Source organism: Arvicanthis niloticus, chromosome 2 (genome assembly GCF_011762505.2).
Source record: "Arvicanthis niloticus isolate mArvNil1 chromosome 2, mArvNil1.pat.X, whole genome shotgun sequence".
In the NCBI taxonomy this organism is placed as follows: domain Eukaryota; kingdom Metazoa; phylum Chordata; class Mammalia; order Rodentia; family Muridae; genus Arvicanthis; species Arvicanthis niloticus.
The window spans coordinates 118,541,439-118,560,229 of NC_047659.1; the positions used below are offsets into that span (position 1 = coordinate 118,541,439).

Sequence of the window (18,791 nt, forward strand, 5' to 3'; positions counted from 1 at the left end):
CTGCGTTAATCAGTTGTGGGTTGCTGTATTAATCACTGTGCTGGATGGTTTTACGTCAACCCAGTACAAGTTAGAGTCATCTGAGAGAAGGGACCCTCAATTAAAAAAATGCCTCCGATAAGATGAGGATTTAGACAGGCCTATAAGATATTTTCTTAATTAGTGATTGATGGAGGAGGGCCTAGCCCATTGTAGGTGGTCCCATCCCTGGTCTGGTGATCCTGAGTTCTATAAGAAAGCAAGCTGAATAAGATATGGGGAGCAAGCCCATAAGCACTACACGTCAATGTGTACATCAGCTCCTGCTTCCACTTTCCTGACCATTTTGAATTTCAGTACTGACTTTCTTTTGTGATAAACAGTGATATTGAAGCCGAATAAACTCTTTTCCTTCTCAGCTTGCATTTTGGTCATGGTGTTTCATCACAGCAATAGAAACCCTAACTAAGACAATCAACCATCTACCAATAAATGGAGCATCTCTGGTGAGGGTTGAGAAATGTATTAATCTGTGGGTATAAAGATAAGAAAATGGGGAGTAGTTTAATACTATGACAATTTAGCAGGATATAACCTAGCCAGCCATGAGTCTTTGACCCAATTAATGGTACCAGGCATAAACTCCATCTTGTAGAGTGGTTTTTAAATCCAACCAGAAAATGCTTATTTACTCCTTAACATTTGTGTCACTATTGTACCAGTGGAATATCTTGCCAGGCAGTCATTACCTCAGTGTGCAGGGTTCACAACTAGATAAGACAAGTGATTACTTTTCTCTTTTGGAAGAGTGCGTAGAAACTTTCAGCACTATAAAAACCAGTCAATAGTGATAAAGCTTTTAAGTCAGTCAATAATAGCTCTTTAATATAGAGATCAAAAACTGTGTCATATATTTATCACATCCTTATAATTTGCTTCATGTCCATCAGTTAGGCTAGTATCTTAGTTAAGGTTCCCAATGCTATAAAGAGACACCATCACCAAGGCAACTCTTATAAAGGACAGCATTTAATTGAAGTTAGCTTACTTTTTCAGAGGTTCAGTCCATTATCATCATGACAGGGAGCATGGCAGAGTGCAGGCAGACATTGTGCTGGAGGAGCAAGCAGAGAGTTCTACATCTTGATCCCAAGGAAGCCAGGAGGGTTTTTTCTTTTTCTGAACTGGGCAGAGCTTGAGTATAGGACTTCAAAGCCCACCCCCACAGTGATGAACTTTCTCCAACAAGGACACACCTACTCCAAAAAAGCCACACCTCCTTATAGTGCCACTTCCAATGGGCTAAGCATATTCAAACCATCACAGATAGCTATCATCAAAAAGACCAACAAAAACTGATGAAGCCTGTGAGTAAGCCCTCACCTATATTTATGCAAGTAACCCCAGTAAAATTCACTGCCTCACCAAGTTGATCTTTGGCAGTGTTTTTACATTAGTTTGCTTTTGGTTTCCTATCTGGGATGGTATGCATTTTTTTCCCATATAACCCCTAAATAGTGCCACACAACACAAGAGCAGTAAGGAAAAGGCTGCTAGGACCTGTCTGAGGTATCCAGGCTAGAGCAGCATCAGAGTAGGCAGCTAGCTTACCTCACAAAGGGGATGCAGGTATGACCACTTGGTAGGGGAGTGAAGTCAGAGGGCAGAAGCACCTGAGGCTCAAACCCCAACAGATGCCTATCTGGGAGCAGGAGCATGACCTGAGTGTGCCGGTGGCCAAGAGCAACCTGGGGCTAGAGGCCATTTAATCTTAGTCTTCACTACAGTTAAAGGTACCTTCTGTGGGATAGAGTAGCCACTTTAAGGCCCAGAGACTAGCAACATGTCTGAGAAGTTGGTTTACACATGGTACAAAGGAGAGTGCTCAGGGTGGTGTTCAAGGACCAGGAAAGTAATCCAGAGATTAGAAAACGGAATCGTGTACTGAACAGTTGGTTCAGATTCTCCTTTAACACACCAAATAAGACACAAGGCGATTAATGGGGCTTGTTAAGATGCTTAAGACACGGGGCAGGTGAGGTGGAGGTGGAGAGACCATGTTGCCTGGAACATGGGATTACATTTTGTGCCTCCTGCTGCCTCAACTTCATTCTGATGGTAGGTTACTAGGATCACAGTGGAGATTTGAGCAAGTGGTGTGTCAGTAAACCAGTTTTACTCACTTGTGGGAACAATATTCTAAGATGATCAGTCAGTCAGTGCTGCTCAAGATGGAGTAGACAAGGCCAGTGGATGTTAGTAAACAAAACTTACCAAGGACACAAATAGAAAGAAAGCTTATTGAGATATGTTACAAGTGGGTCGCAGATGAGACCACAAAGAGGAAAGTGCATGGCTGATAGGATGTAAAAGTTTTATGGTATTTGAGGGCCACTTCCTTGGTCTTATTGACCATTTGTGTGAGATGCAAATACAGATAGATAGGTGGGCATCTCACTATCTTATTAAGCAATACATTTTACAAAACAACTTGTCTTTCTTGAGATTATTCATCTATGTCAGATGCTGAAGGTCATTGAGAATTATGTTCAGATGTTTTTATAAGACATCTTAAGTCACAAGCAGGGTCAAAATAGTTGTAGCTTGGTTGTTAAAATATAGGGGTTTGTTTTTGTTTTTGACCTTTTTCTCTACAGTGAATGCCTGCATTGTAAGTAGTATCAATGTCATATATATTGTTCCTTCTCTTATATAGACACAACATGATAAAGTTTAATTCATAAATTATATGCAAGGATGAATAAGAGATACCAATAAAATAGAGCAACTGTGTAGTGTTCTACAATAAAATGACTTTGAATTCATGAGTTACTTATTTCTGGAATTTTCCATTAATACATTTGAACTACAGTTGTTTGTGTACAACTCAAACCAGAGTGAGGTAGAATGCTACACTTGATTATTGATTATTGATTATTGTCTTAAAGGTTTAATTATTTAATTATTATTTTATTGTTAACTAATATTATTCACTTGAGAGAGCCTACAGCATGAGTTGATTGGCATTACCTATGGAGAGGATACATGGGGCCAGAATGATGTTATCAGAGAACGGCTAAATGACCTCAGAAATATGCTGGTTGTATGTATCACATTCATCTTTAATGCCTGATGGATGTTGGATGTCTCCTAGTTTTGTCATCAAATGCTATGCCCAACCTAAATATAGTCTCTCCACTTCTTAAAAATTCTGAAGTGTCTCTTAAGGTGTTTGTTTGCTTGTGGTCTATACTCTATATGCTTTAACTAGTGTGTCCAGATCTTAGAAATTTTAACTCAGTTTCTCTTCTCTGGTACAACTGGGTATCCTTCAAAACAAATGTGTATTCCTGGCTGAGACTTAATGTGCGCATGTCTCCTAGATTGAGGTAGGTTAACAATGTGGGACCAGTAGTGGTTAGGCCTGGAAGCCTCCACCAAGTAGCCTTATGCATTTTCTTGGCTTCTTAATAAGCCCCATTTTCTCCTTTGTAAAGGAGACTGCACCCAGGGAAGATGACAGTAAGTAAATGACAGAAGAGGCTCAGGGCCTGATGAGCCTCCGGAGAGTGAGATCTGAGCTCTAATAAGCCATCAAGGCCATGAGAGAGATTCTAAGGATGCAGTTCTTGAAGCTGTGTGAAATCTCAGGTGGGGGTTACCACATCCGTGCCTGAAAAATTAAAAACTTTGAAACCATATTCTTGCTGAGAAAGGGCGTTTCATGATGTCAGTGCATAAGGATCAGACATCGTTTTTCATTGTGACCTTGAGAACAAGGAAATTTACTCCACCAAAAAAGAAAAGGAGAGGTGATGGGGGCTGGGGGGATGGGGATTGGGGTGGGCAAGAACATAGAAGTATAAATTTTCCCAGGAAACAAATAATTGACATGGGGAAATGGATTGAATTGTAATAGTAAAGTTTTTTATTAACTTTTTTTTTTTTTTTTGGAGGAGAGAGAGAAATTGTAAGATTCTGGTTGCAGTGTGCACTTTTTCATAATATTATTTTATTCACACTACATTCCAGTTTCTTTTCCCAGTCCTCTTCTCCCAGTCCTGCCCTTACAAAACTCTCCCCTCTCCACTACCTCCTCCCCTTTTCCTCAGAGAAGGGGAAGCTACCCTTAGTTACTACCCTGGGATATCTAGTCCCAGCAAGGCTAAGCACATCCCCTCCCACTGAGGCCCAACCATGAAGTACAGGTAGGGGAAGGGGGATCCAATGACAGGCAACAGAGTAAGAGATAGCCCCCACTCTAATTGTTAGGGGACTCACATGAAGACCAAACTGCATATGCTACTAATGTGTGGAGGGCCTACATCCAGTCCCTCCATGTTCTTTGATTGGTGGTTCAGTCTCTGTGAGCCCTCATGGGACTAGGTTAGTTGACACTGTAAGTCTTCTTGTGGTGCCCTTGACGCCCCACCCCCCACCCCCAGCTTCCCCAATTCTATCCTCATTCTTCCACAAGACTTGGCCTGATGTTTGGCTATAGGTCTTTACATTTATTTCAATTAGCTGCTAAAGGAAGCTTTTCAGGAGACAGTTATGCTAAGTTTCCATCTGCAAGCATAGCAGAGTTATGCTTAATAACTCATTAATAGAGTCCAGGGGTTGGCTCTCTCCCATGGGATGAGTCCAAGTTCGGCCAGTCATAGGTTGGCCATTCCCTCAGTCTGTGCTCCATCTTTATCCCTACAAATCTTGTAGGCAGGGCAGATTTGGGGTTGAAGGTTTTGTGGGTAGGCTGATGTCCCTTCTTTCCACTGGAAGTCCTGCCTTGCTACAGGAGGTGGCCACTTCAGTCTCTATGTCTCCTACTTGTAGGAATCTCAGCTAGGGTCACTCTCATAGACTCCTTGAAGCTCCCCCATCCCAGGTCTCCAGGAAAATTGGTGGGGGACATCTCTGGGACTAGCCAGATACTTTTATTTAATTAACAAATTACCCCTAGAACCCCATGTGTGAGATCTCCAAGAAATATTCCAATTCCTTCTAGCATCAAATGAACACCCAGTGATTCAGTTAAATTGCAACATTACCTGGCACCAGCCTAAGACAACAGAAATTTGACTTGCTTTCATAAGACCACCCACTTTAGATGTCAATCACAAGTGGAAAGTTCCTGGGGTAGCTCACACTTTTTGTTTTTTGAACTTGGCTATGAAAGGAAGGTCCCTGCAACCTCTGCCAGGTTTGATATCTTATTCCATTTCTTGTTATGACTGAATATCATAAATTGAAAACAATAGAGGTTAAGGAGGATCTGAGGTTTGTGGTTTAAAGTACACATTTGAGGGTCCATGGTGAGGGTGTCTGCACTGTATCATAGCATGGTGGAAGAGCAAGTGACACAAAGGTACAAAGTCACTCCTGAAAAACCTAACCTGCTCCAGCATTAAAGGGTACTGATCCACTCAGAGATGAGAGAATCATGACCTGTCTACCGGGTAAAGATTCCCCACCTTAATTCTAGTTGCAATCAAATTTCCTCCCCCCACCCCCAACGTCTTAGCATGGATAGCTGTTAAGGAACAGATGAGCAGCTCGCTGAAGAGTTATGCATAGCAAAAAAGGTTTTTTTTTGGGGGGGGGAGTTTCATTCATCCACATCCCTGCCCCAAGTCTTCACCAATCTGGAAGCTCTTTTAATGCATTGAGACAGGTACACAATTGATAAAATCATTAACTACTGCTGATTAATTCAGTCTTCATTCCCTCAAGGTCAAAGATGAACAGCAAGGTCCATCTTACTTGGTTCGTCTGACAATGAGCTCCACCTTTTTGTTGCCACAGGGCTCACCTAGAGTAACTTATGCATACCTGAGAAGGGTTTGCCATGGAATGTGTAGACGCTCCTTTCTCATGTTATCACTCAGGGACACCTAGGGTTCTAATTGCACAAATGGGGATGAAAATCAAATATGCATTTCTCAATATAGTACAATATCATAATGATGTCAACAGACTTTCCTCCCTTGTAACCCACAGCAGTATCAGGAGTTGGAGAGAAAGGATCCATTGACCTGCAGAGGAAGCAGGGGCCTTGCTGGCTACGTCTATACCAGCTCTGGAAAGAAAAAAGGAACTTGGTACCTTCCTTGATTGAAGCACCATGGCCAGATTCTTACAGACCGTGCTGTTCCTGGTGATCACAATGCAGATTGTATCTAGAAGAGTTGAAGCCTGGAGTTCACCAAAGATTGTGAGGTCATTCGAAGACATCCCCAAATCCTATGTCTATGTGCAGCATGCACTCTGGTATGCCATGAAAGAGTATAACAAGGCCAGCAATGACCAATACAACTTCAAGGTGGTGGATATCCTAAAATCTCAGGAGCAGGTGGGTATGCTGTCTGCTCCTTGCTCCTTTATCCTCTAGTTTTCTGTTGGGGGCAGAGACTAGTGTTGAGGGATAGTTACTACATAGGAATGGAAACAAGCCCATAAGATGTCTTTGTCTACAACATACCACTTCGTTTTAGAAGTGAAGAGTAATTGAATTTTGCTATTTATTAGTCTGAGATGTAGAAGAAACAGCTACATTGGTTACAAAATTGGTTATAGTAACACTAAAACTCTAGGTCAGGGGATAGAGAGATAGCCCAACAGTTAAGAGCACTTTCTGTTCTTGTAGATAACCCAGGATTGGTTACCATCATCCATATGGTGGCTCACAACTTTTTGTAACTCCAGTTCTAGGGGATCTGACACCTCTTTCTAGTTTCTGAAGTCCCCAGGCATGTTCATGGTACCCATATATGCATATATGTGTACTAAACAATCATACACAGAAAATAAAGATAAATAAAAAAAATTTAAAGCATAGGTCAGAGCTCAGAAAGAGTATCTATAGGTTTTGTGCAGTGTTGAGTGCCAGTGCACACGAGCTTGTACAGCAGCCTGGAACTACTTTGGGTCAACTAGAACAATTGCTTCATGTTGATTGGCCTTTTGTCATGGCTCACTCATTCAGCTTGCACAGTTCTAGGTAGGAGCTATTCTGTGCTATAGAGAGCAAACCGAGGCATGGAAAGTGTACAGTGTTGTATAGCTGGTAAGTAAGGGAGTCAAGACATAAATCTAGATCCTTGTGATTGTAATCAGGGCATGACTTTGAGAGACTGGATAGGGTGGACAACTTCTCATTCATGCTCCATAATGGGGAAGAGTCCAGCAAAAGGGAAAATGAGGGACCTGAAAGGTACAAAGTCAGAGGAGTCTGGAAAAGCAGTGAGGAGCTGCCTCAGCATGTAGGAAGCCCCATGTCTCTTTGCTGAACAATTGGGAATATACGTTAGGCTCATGACTGGTCAGTGGCTGAGTGAACTGACACTGCTTACGATTATTTTCAACTTAGAAGCACAGACGTTCTCTAAATTATCATAATTTAATCGATGAGTTCTTAAATTATGGTGGTGTGAAAGCAATACACACTCAATAGAAAACTTGCTTTGACATTTCAAATTTAGATATTTTGTGCCACCAATACATAGTATCATATCCACGCTTATGCACATACACACACAATAAAAATGAAAGAAAACTGTTTCTTGCATTTCCGGTTTGCTTACTTCTGAGAGTACCGCTAAAGTAGAAAGTAGTTTGTTCTCTCCTTCCAGATATTTTCTTTCCATATACACAGATTATGGAAAAAGTCAAAATTCTCTCTCTCTCTCTCTTTCTCTCTCTCTCTCTCTCTCCCTCTCTCTCTCTCTCTCCCCCCTCTCTCTCCCTCTCCCTCTCCCCTCCCTCCCTCTACTCCCTCTATCCCTCTCCACCCCTCTCTGTATGTGAGACAGAAAGAAATATATGAGAGAGGCAGAGCGGGAGGGGGATGGAGGAAGGAGAACAATGTCGGAGTCAGTCCTCTTCTTCCACCATGTAGATTCTAAGAACCAAACTCAGGTTTTCAAGCTTGGTGGTAGGTGGTTTTACCCATGGAGCTATCTCACTGGTCCAATTGAATGTATTTTGTATTCATGAAATCATACTGTATTTTGTTTGTTTTGGCACTCATAATGTCACAGAAATTCACACACACATGTGCTGTACTGTGTGTGAATATATATATTGAATTACCATGATTTTTTTGCTTATATTCTAGCAGATCAGTAGGTTTGTTAATAGAAAGCATAGAACAATGAAGATGCCATTCCATTCATCATAGTCAATACTCTGAGTTTGAATTCTTTGGTTAGAGGGTAAATTTGTAAATAATAGCAAATTGCCCCTGAATGCTACTACTCAATCTATTCTCTTTTTTTATTGGATATTATATTTACATTTCAGATTTTATTCCCTTACCCCATTCCCCCCTGCCCTGAAACCCCCTATCCCATCCTCCCTCCTCTTGCTTCTATGAGAATGTGCCCCCCTACACCCCCACTCCCATCTGTCCACACCAATCTATTCTTTTCAAGTTTTATTTGTCATGCTGGACATTGAACACAGGGCCTCACTTAGGCTGTGGACTAAATAAATTCAGGTTCCTACCAATGCTGCCGGTATGACTCTTGCCATTCATCATATCAGTGGAACTCTCTTGTCTTTTAGATGTTTGTCTGTTTGATGGATATGAAAATATATCCTTTTGTATTTTCTAATACCATGAAAAAATGTGCCATATACCCACATATACATGTATGTATATGGCTGCACTTGTATTGTTTGCAGTTTAATTTTGCTTATACAGTTTGTAGACTTTTGAAAACATACAGCACTTAGCTTTTTCTTTCTGTATGTTGTTTGGATTTTGTGTTTTGTTTGAGAATCCTTCCTCCACCTATCATGAATTTATTGATCAACTGAACACTAGGTATGTCTACACTTTTAAAAGTAAGAGTCAGTTACCAGAAGTCTCATCATAAAAATGCCTCTAGGCTTTTGAACGATGAGTACAGCAGAGGCTGAAGCGTTCAGTAGTGGTTGAAGTCATTGTTTGAGAGGGTTCCTGCAGGTATCCAGACAGGGAAGGAGCCCTTGAAGAGATAAGAATGAAGTTGTGTGCAGATTTACTTCATCAACCTGGAACAGACTTTGGGTAATGCTCATTATCAGTATATTTAAAACACAGTACAATTTGGGAAAAGGTTTCCAGGCAACAATCAATTCCATTCCAGGTGCACAATAAAGCTTAAGTCATGACTGCAAATAAGTGTTTACAAAGTACTTGTGATCCTGAGTGTGGGTTTCATGTTTAAAGGCCTAGAATCTAGTGTGGTCTTTGAATGATAACATAGAGGTCAGCAGGCCATAAAGTATATGTGACATCTCCTCTAAGGCAGAGGAGAGTCTGGAATAATCATTCTGGGGGATTTGGGTGAGGTCTTCCTCTGAAGTAAAATGTGGGTGAGGTCTTCCTCCACAGAGAGCAAAATGGTCACTGGAGTCATTAACAAAATCCATTCTCAGCTTTCTGGAATTCAGACATTTGATTTTTATCTCCTTCATTGAGGGGACACCCCTGCATAATCAATATTCCTAGGTCTCTGAGTGCTTCTCTGTGGGTACAGGGCCCTCTGTGCCCCTAACAACTGTAGAATTCTTTATTCTCTCACTTGGTATGTCAGTGCCTGGGCTCTCTCATAGTTGCCTCTGAGAAAGATATGTGCTATCATTTGAATATGTCCTTCTAAAAACATGCTTTGGAAATTTAATCCCTTATATGAGAGTATGAAGACGTGGCCCTAAGAAAGGATTTTATGCCACAAGGAGAATTCTTATGTTCGGCGTCTGACTAATTTCTCTCTCTGACGTTATTGTTATTGTTGTTGTTGTTGTTCTGAGCATGTGGGTGCCTGTGTGAGTGCTTACTGGTCGGCTACAGGTCAGTGCTGCTCTTCTCATTGATCACTCTCCCCAAACTTGGAGCTCACTGATCTTGCTAAGCTCACTGGCAATTTGCTCGGACACTGATTTGTTCTTAAAGATCTTGAGGCTGCACACTCGATCTTCTGTCTTTTTTTTGTCCTTCTGAACTCCACTATGGTAGGATATAGTTAGAAGAATCCTGCTATCTGTGAATGTGGAGCTCTAAAAAGCTCGAAAATTTAATACCTTCTCTTCACAGGTGACCTAATCTCAAGGTACAATAAATAAATGGTTAATTTTTATTGGAAAATGCTCTTGGTATATAATTTTCTTGTTTTATTCTGGGGATACTCATTATTAGTATAAAATTAAAAATCCAGGAGTTAGGGAGATGACTCAGTCAGTAAAATGGTGGCTGCAAATACATGAGTGCCTGAGTTTGGGCTACAGAATCTACTCAGGTGTTAGGCATTTCAGTGCATATCTGCAATCCCAGCACTTGGGGCAGTGGGCAGGCATAGGAAGATCCCTGAGCTAATTTGCCACATAGCTTAGCAAAATCAAGGAGTTCCAGGTTCTGTGAGAGTGATCCAAGAAGACATGGACATTGATTGATTGTGGCCTTTCAGTGCATGTTCACATGTACATATAACATATACATATATACACACAGTAATAATAAATGGTGTCAATAAATGAAACAATTGTGAGAGAGAAGATAGACAGATGTCAAGTTAAGAATTCTCTCAAATAATCTCAAACCTTTTGCCAGGAGATGTAGCACGGAGGAAGAGCAGATATATTTTCTAGCCCTAAATAGCCAATGGCATATTGGTTCATCAGAGGGGATATTTGGTCCTGTTTTCTTCTATGAGATTTAACTTACATGACTCATTGACAGATCACAGACAGTCTGGAGTATTACCTTGAAGTAAACATTGCCCGAACAATGTGCAAGAAAATTTCAGGAGACGATGAAAACTGCTTGTTTCAACATGATCCTAAAATGAAAAAGGTATGTGGTTGACATAGAGAAAATTGCCCTGGTCCCACCTATGTGATAGAGAACGTTAATCGGACACTTACAACACATTTGCTAGTTTCTTATTTCAGCTTTGCTCATTTGAGACTGTGGTAGCCAGATTGCAAACCTGAGATGTTGTTTCTATTATCTATCATTGACCTCATCCTACCCCATTCTATAAGACATATACATACATATACGTACATGCACCCAGAGAGACACAGACATAAGTACACATAAAGATATGTATACACGATACATAAAAGTAGGCTTAAATCAAAGCCAATTCATTATCTATTGCTATTTTGCATTCTGGACCCAGGGTTCTTCTGGGCAACCATTCTGCTCCTATGGTATGTACTGGCAGGAATGTCCCAGACAATGGGCTAGTCACATTCACACATGTAGTACTAAACAGAGGATTGGCTGATAAAGCTGGAGCTACTCAACTTTCATTTAATCTCTTTGGGGCTTCTCTGGCACAAAGTCATAGAGCAAAACTCTGTCCTGTTCTTTTTCCAGGACTAAGGGGTGTCCTGGCATATGGATCTGTCCTTGCTAAAACCAGAGAGATGATCCTAAGGCAATCTACCACTTTAATTTCTATTATTATTATTATTATTATTATTATTATTATTATTATTATTATTTCTCTCTCTCTCTCTCTCTCTCTCTGTGTGTGTGTGTGTCTGTGTGTGCACATGCATGTACTTGTGCATGCCAGAGGTTAATGCTGGGTGTCTTCCTCTACTGTTCTTTATTTTACATCTTGGAAACATTGTCTTTCACTGAAGATCCATTTGGACTAGATGGGCTGGCCAGGAAGCCCTCAGGATAGGTGTGTCTATGTTCTCACACAGTGCTGAGGTCATAGCTTTGTGATGTTGTTTTCCATGGTGCTAGAAATATAAATTCAGATTCTCATACTTATTCAGCAAGCACTTTACCCACTGAGACATCTCTGCAACACTACCATCTTAAAGAAGAGATAAGTAGACTCTGCTATTAGTTCTAGGTAGTGGCCATCTTGGTCGATACCCTGCTCCAAGTTGTACTAGGAGTGCTATGTACTAGGAGGGTCTGAGCCAATGGAGAGCAGGTCCTGACCATCTCATAGACATTCTTGATGCAGGAAATGTCAGGAAAAAAATCATCTTATCTGACTCTGTTAAGCCTGCTGTTGTATGGAAGACCAGGGAGTCTGTGGGGCTGGCTGCCTGAATGAGTCTGCATGTCCAACATACTTCCCCATGTTCAGTCTTCTGTCCTGTCATGGATAAAGGTCATGATAGTTATGCACTAGTGTTACCAGGCTTTGTGCCCAGATAAGTTCATAGGGGCCAGCCTGTCACAATGGGATCAGCACTAATGTCTAATAAGCAAAGACATTTTATATGTCAATTTATGCTGTGTAAAGGAATTATGTTCTGTAAGTGTATATCAATTTTTTTTTCAGAGCTGAGGACTGAACCCAGGGCCTTGCGCTTGCTAGGCAAGCGTTCTACCACTGAGCTAAATCCCCAACCCTGTCAGTGTTTTCTAAAACCATATTCTCATGAAATACATTAGGGATAGAAGTGTTGTTATGCTCTCCTGGAACCGTTGATGAATGTCCAATTCTTCCTTCCAGACGCTTCATGTAAATCGCTTTTCTTTTTAAACTGCTGTGTACTGTGCATATTTTGGTGCAATTTCTTTGTCTCCTCTGCTTGAGGCTGTCATTTATGTCATATTGATATCATAGAAGTATGTCAGCTTTACATTTTATTCTGAGTTATATGAATTTTTAGGACAGAGCTAGTAAAACAAAAGTGCTCATTGTCCACCATGAGCCCGGAGCCCCACCCCTTACGAGCCCGGAGCCCCACCCCTTACGAGCCCGGAGCCCCACCCCTTCAGGATTCTGAGACCAGGTCATGTATCTCAGTGTGATTTTCCACCTGAAGGCTGTTCTGCTTGGTGTCTGGACAGATTTTCTACTTCTTCTTCTGAGAATCACAGGGCTCTGTGCTATTCTTGTTTTATTGATTCCATGGGGCAGGATCAACAGGGAACCAGGCACAGCAGTTGGCCTTTATGGACCACAGGAAAGTGGGCTGTAGAGGGAGATGGATTTGTAAGACTGATCAGTTTCTGGATTCAGACTGATTCTGTGAGGAAGGGTGGCTCCTCTGCCTGAAGATTCAAGGTTGGCCATACATGTACTGCAGTAGGTATAATCGATTCACTCTCTTAGTTCTCGTAAGTCAAATCCTGGGACCTGGAAGTAGGGAATTATGGGATTTTCTCCTATTCTTTCATACTAAAACTTTTTCTGTCTTCTCTTTCTCTCTGTCTCTCTCTCTCTGAGTGTGTGTGTTTGTGCTTGTGTGTGTCTGCATGTATGTGTACCTATGTATGCATGTGCATAATAGATATTTTTGTGGACAAATGTACATGAATACCATTCTTTAACCTATCTTTTGAGATAAGTTCTAACATTGAGCTCATTGATTAGTACACTGGCTGGCCACTGATCTCTAGGATCTGCTTGTCTCTGCTCCTGCTGTGCTTGGGTTATAAATGTGTAACTATGTCTAGCTTTTTTACATGGGTGCTGGGGATCCAAATTTAGACACTTTACTATGCCTTCTCCACAGTTCCCTAAGTAACTGTCTTTTATGTTTCTTTCAGATGGTGTTTTGCATTTTTATTGTTAGCTCCAAACCATGGAAGTTTGAACTTAAAATGCTGAAGAAGCAATGCAAAGATATCTAATAAGCATCCAGTACACCACGCTTGCTTTTCTTTTAAATGCATAAAGATGCTTGTAAGATAATGGACCAACACAGCTAACCTGGTGACTTTATTAAGTGCGTGCGTGTGTGTGTGTGTGTGTGTGTGTGTGTTCCTTGGAACTAGTGCTGAGAGGTGAGATACTATTTTCTGGGGCTTGGTAGCCTTCTCTAGGTGGTTCCATCATTGCTGAGGAAAGGGAATCTGCAGACAATAAATGGACATTACTTCTAGCCTAACAAATCTCCAAGCACAAATAACTTCCACCATCCACAGTGGCTCTATAGAGTCCCTTCTTCACTCATGAAGTTCACATAGTATGCATGGAATTAGCAAAGCACTAGAAAGGCACCTGCCAGTTGCATTATCACCTTGGCTGTCATCCATGTCTTCATTACCGTTTCTGGTTGTTTCCTGAGAAAGGCAGTTCCTACTTAGCTCACAGCAGGCTAATAGGCTTTATTGTCTTAAGTAAGGGCTTGGGAAGATGGAGAGAGACAGTTGCTGTTTTGCATCATAGTTCCTTAGCCTCCAAGTTCTGTTTGGTCCTGAGTGGCTCAAGTCACAATCTGGTAATATTCACAAAGAACTCTCCAATGGTTTTCTGATTGAGTGGTGTATTCTCTACTTACAAATAAATATGGGGCAGACAGCTTTGTTGAGATCAACCAGAAGACCACAGCAGGCTTGCGACTCATTTGTGACGATGACTGGTCTAGATCTACAGGTGCAGACAGCAGATAGCCTTCGTTGCCCCCAACGTCTTTCTGGAGCTTAGAGAGACAACTAAGGTGACACGTTGCTCCTGGCGAGCAGCATCCACTAAAATTGCCCCCCTCCCTTCTGTGTGTGGTGGGTGAGGTTACCACCATGGAATCCTGCTATGGGGTCAGACAGCAGACATAATTCACCTTTGCCTCCTTTGACCAGGTGCCTGGCTGTGCTGAAGGGTTAAATGTAATGGCACTTTTCCTGATCCCAGTTCTGAGGTGGTTGGGAACAGGGTGTGAGACTCTGGCAGAGGAATTCTTGTAGAATTAGGCTCCCTGCTCTGAGATCAGGCTGTCTCTACCGCTCCTTATCGCTTCTTCATGGTCTCACCTCCTTCCTACTGCTGTGCACATTTCTTTTGTTTTGTTTTGCTTTCTTTTCTCCCCCCCCTCTAACTTTACATTGATTCTTTGTGAATTTCACATCATGCACCTTAATCTCTCTCATCTCCTCATCCCTTCATAACCACCCTCTGTCCTTGTAACCTCTCCTTCAAAAGAAAAACTATCCATTGTGGAAGTTGTAGAGTGTGACAGTAGGTCCCACAGTGTATCCTTTGTAAACACTTAAAAAATTTTTTTTTTATTGATTCATTGTTTTACATCATGCACTCCAGTACCATTCACCTTCCCATCCCCTCATATTCACCCTTGCAATCTGCCCCCTAAATAAAAATACAGAAACAAATAAACAAAAACAAAACATAGACAACATCTCATCATGGAAGCTGTAGTGTGTCACAGCTTGCATCCCAGTATCTTCACTTGCAAATGTTCATCGCATGGGCCATTTCTCTGGTTTCAGATCTTTGGCTTCTGTGACACCATCAATATAAGATCCTCACTAGGACTCCTCCAGGTTATCCTGATGTTGTCCTGTGTCATGAAGACCCTGCAGCTTTGGAACAATAGGACCTGTCCTTTCACATGTCCCAACCATTTGCAGATGATATTGATTTTGGGGCAGGCCAATTCAGAACCCTCAATCCTGGGCTGGTAGCACGGTGGCTTTCCCTTATCTGAACCAGCAGTGTGAGCTCTCCAGCACTGTTCTGGCTAGGCCACCCAGCATTATTGGCAGAAGGCAGGGTCAGTTCTTCTGCACTCATGCTCTCAGGGCCAGCTCACCCTCAGCCATGCCTCCAGAGCCAGCTCCACTGTGCTTTCCACTCAAGGCTTGAGTCCCACTTTATCAAGTGCTGCAGCCTTTGAGGGGCTGGACCAACTCTCCCCATTCTCACACCCTTAGCAATGACTCACCAGTGCCTTCATCATCAGGGCCAGTTCCCTGTGTTGCCCAGGGCCCATTCTCCTGAGTGCTATCACTTGTAAGAGGTGGGGCCAGCTCTCCAGAGCACCACAGCCAGTGAGGGGTGAGGCCAGTTGTGCACAGGCCTTGGACATACACATGGTCCCCTATGGCTGCCTCAATCAGATATATCCTCGTGTTCCCAAGTGACAATATGAACCACAGACATTGACATAGATCCCTCCTGCTTTATAGTCAAGGACCCAGACATAGCCCTCAGTAGCATCTTGTGCTGGGAGCTCAGCAGAGGTCCAGGTGTCAGAGTTGATCACTTACAATAGGCTACTCCTCTCCACCCTTGAGTCTCCAGTTCACCTCTCTTGATAATGCTCCAGCTGTTCCACTTCTCTTTCTTTCCCATCTGTCCACCACATATACATTGTGGTGGCTCTTGCTTTAGGCTGGCCACATGGGCTGGCAGGCTGGTGGGCTCCTGTGTGACACTCTCCTCTGGTAAGTGGGTGTCTACAGTGCACCAGAAGGCAGGTCTGTGGAGGGAAGGTCTATGGATGGCATGGTGATCCACAGGTCTCTGTCTGTCTTCCATCTCTCACGCTGTGCTGAGCGTGGTGGTAGGTAAGGCTCTGTGCACCCATGGTCTGTCTTCCTCCCCATGAGATGTGCTACCTGAATTTGATTTTATTTGATTTTTTATGTGTCCTAGGCTTAAAACAGCTTTGGTCACAAAGCCAGGCAGGTATCAAGCTAGGATCAACAAAGGATAGCCATATGGGCTGCCCCTGACTGATATCAGACCAACACCACCAACAAGGTGTTTCTTTGCCCATTGTCAGAGGTTTGTGCACATTTTTATATCTGTGAGCATATACATAGACATCTGGTGGGTTTCCTCACTGAGCAGGGGACACAGGTCTTGGGAGCCCAAATCTTTGAATGTTTGTCAGCAGGTCTTAACTTCTGGTTGGTCCTAGACAAAGGTAGGCTGATGTTCCTGTTGGCTCTCCTATTATCTGGTAAGAATAATACTGATAAGATAGAGCACTGAGGGAGACTATGGTTAATCTCCCTTCAGAGAGGCAGTCACAGGCCTTTGGAAAAATTATTGCAGCATCATCCATAATTTTCTGTAGGGAAAACTCAGTCTGTTAAACCCAACCTGCAGGGCCCACAGCGTTGTAGTGCTTCTTCTCAAGCTGTATGCACAGGGCCATGGAAGTGGTGCTGGAGGAGGAATGACCTTTGACCCTCACAGAAGGGAAGCACACATACCTGACAGTCTTCAGTGTATTACTCAGTTTTGCATAGCGGTGACCTCAGTCCCAGAAAATGGAGCCCCATCTCTCAGTTCAATTTCTCTCATCTATTTTTTTTTCTCCTGAGCTACAACACACCATCTCCATGTGTACAGATGGTATACTGTATTTGGGTTAGCTAAACTCAGTGCTTTTACAGTTCCACTACCTATTTGTGTTCTAATTTGACATGAATTCCTATTTGTATATATGAAAGATATGTGGTATATGCACATGTATGTCTTGTTATGTGATACACCTATATGTATACATGCCTAAGGAAGCCAGAGGTTGTTGTGGGTTGTCTTCTATCATGTTCCACCTTGTTTTTTTGAGACAAGGTTTCTACTGAACCCAGAGCTCACAAATTTGCCAACACATTGCTGGCTTGTGAGCTTCAGGAATCTTGTCTCTGTCTTCCCATGGTTAGGATCATAGGCATGTGCCACCATGCCTGGCTGGGGATACAAACATGGATTCTCATGCTTTCAAGGCAAGCCACTTACCAATTGAGTCATGTCCCTAATCCCTTAATGCCCATTTTTAATGGCATTAACATAAATGGCCTATTTTGAAAGATGAGCTATTTTCAGAGAACTTATTTCAAATTAACTAATTGTCTTGCTATGACCTTGTTCAAAATATCATCTGGTTTGTAATCATAAGGATCATGGGACTATGGAGGAATCCTGTTTCATGTCATTGGGACTAAAACACTTATTGTCTCCAGGAGAGTGCCATTCAAATATCTCTTTAAATGTGACCTAGGTGTTGTTCTAAGTCTTGGGTAAATATTTATGTGGGTGTGGGAGAATGGAGATAGAATGAGTTCTGAACCTGAAAAGGACAGGCTGCTAACAAGGAGAGATGAGCAAACACTCTAGGCTACATGCTTTCAGCTGACTTTAAAAGTTAATCATGCTGAAAGCCAGTCAGTTGTGTTATATATTGTTGGTTTCCAGCAGGCTTTATTGGAAAAGATACATCTGACTGAAGCTACCCCAAGAACGGAAACCTCCTCTTCAGAGAATGTTTCCTGTTATGCCCTTGGGAAAGTTGCTTCTATCTTCCTGTCCACCTTGGAAAAGTAGCTTTTCATTATCCATCTCCTGGGAAAGTATCTCTTTGCTGTCTTCCTCCTTCTCCACTGAAAAGAGGCCTTTTCTTTCCAAACAATTAACCACAGAATCAGCCATTCCCGGAAAAGGAACTACAAAGATTCGAGGACCTGAGACATTCTAATCAGCCCTTTTTTTCCCCCTTCAGGTTCACAGAACTCAGAACATCCTAGAGATAGCAGTTCTGGCTTGGTAACAGAGAGTAGATAGAAACTCCAGGAGTTTCTAGCTACCCTGCTGCCAGGCAGCCTTTCTGACACATCTTTTAGACACCCTGTATGTTGTTTTGGATTCCTTGATTGTCTGTTTGTTTATTTACTATGTGTGTGAGAGCCATGCATGAGCATGAACACTTTGATATGCCTCAGAGGACAACTTGGGGGGAATTTGCTTGTTCTTCCACCAAAGGAATCGAACTTGGGTCATCAGGATTGGCAGCAAGAGTGTTTACCTGCTGAGCCATTTTTGCTGATTTCCTATGCAAATCTTTTACCCACAACTTCCAGACAAGTGGTCTTTGTTGGTCACAGGCTCCATCTTTTCAGTTTGCCAGCTCTCTAAAAAGCTTTTCCTCTTCCCTTACCACTTTTTCCAGGTTGGCTAATCCTCAGAACTTGAAGCTCTTTCTTGCACTTCCCCACTGATAGGGCGTCAAGACTAGGGAATTTGCTGGTTTTGGCCATTTAGTGTTCTTATCATAGGATGAGTATATCTGCTGAGATGCTAGAGAAGAAAGACCATGGT

General features: G+C 42.2%; 1 protein-coding gene and 1 non-coding gene across 2 annotated transcripts; one reads left to right on the forward strand and one right to left on the reverse strand.

The window, feature by feature from the left end:
- The first annotated feature begins 1,654 nt into the window (after positions 1–1,654).
- Positions 1,655–13,630, forward strand: LOC117704591 (cystatin-13). The gene is made up of 4 exons (XM_034496796.2): positions 1,655–1,772; positions 5,977–6,328; positions 10,700–10,813; positions 13,496–13,630. Exons 2-4 carry the CDS (start codon positions 6,101–6,103, stop codon positions 13,577–13,579), a joined length of 426 nt encoding a protein of 141 aa, XP_034352687.1. The 5' UTR covers positions 1,655–1,772; positions 5,977–6,100; the 3' UTR covers positions 13,580–13,630.
- A 2,697-nt stretch (positions 13,631–16,327) lies between these two features.
- Positions 16,328–16,475, reverse strand: LOC117704756 (small nucleolar RNA SNORA48). Its single transcript, XR_004606289.1, has one exon. It is a non-coding gene; the product is annotated as a small nucleolar RNA SNORA48 (small nucleolar RNA).
- Positions 16,476–18,791: the final 2,316 nt, after the last annotated feature.

Coding starts and splice junctions, on each gene's coding strand:
- LOC117704591 (XM_034496796.2), top strand. CDS start 6,101: ATGGCCAGATTCTTACAGACCGTGCTGTTCCTGGTGATCACAATGCAG. Junction 6,329..10,699: donor TCCTAAAATCTCAGGAGCAG/GTGGGTATGCTG, acceptor ACTCATTGACAG/ATCACAGACAGTCTGGAGTA. Junction 10,814..13,495: donor ATGATCCTAAAATGAAAAAG/GTATGTGGTTGA, acceptor TGTTTCTTTCAG/ATGGTGTTTTGCATTTTTAT.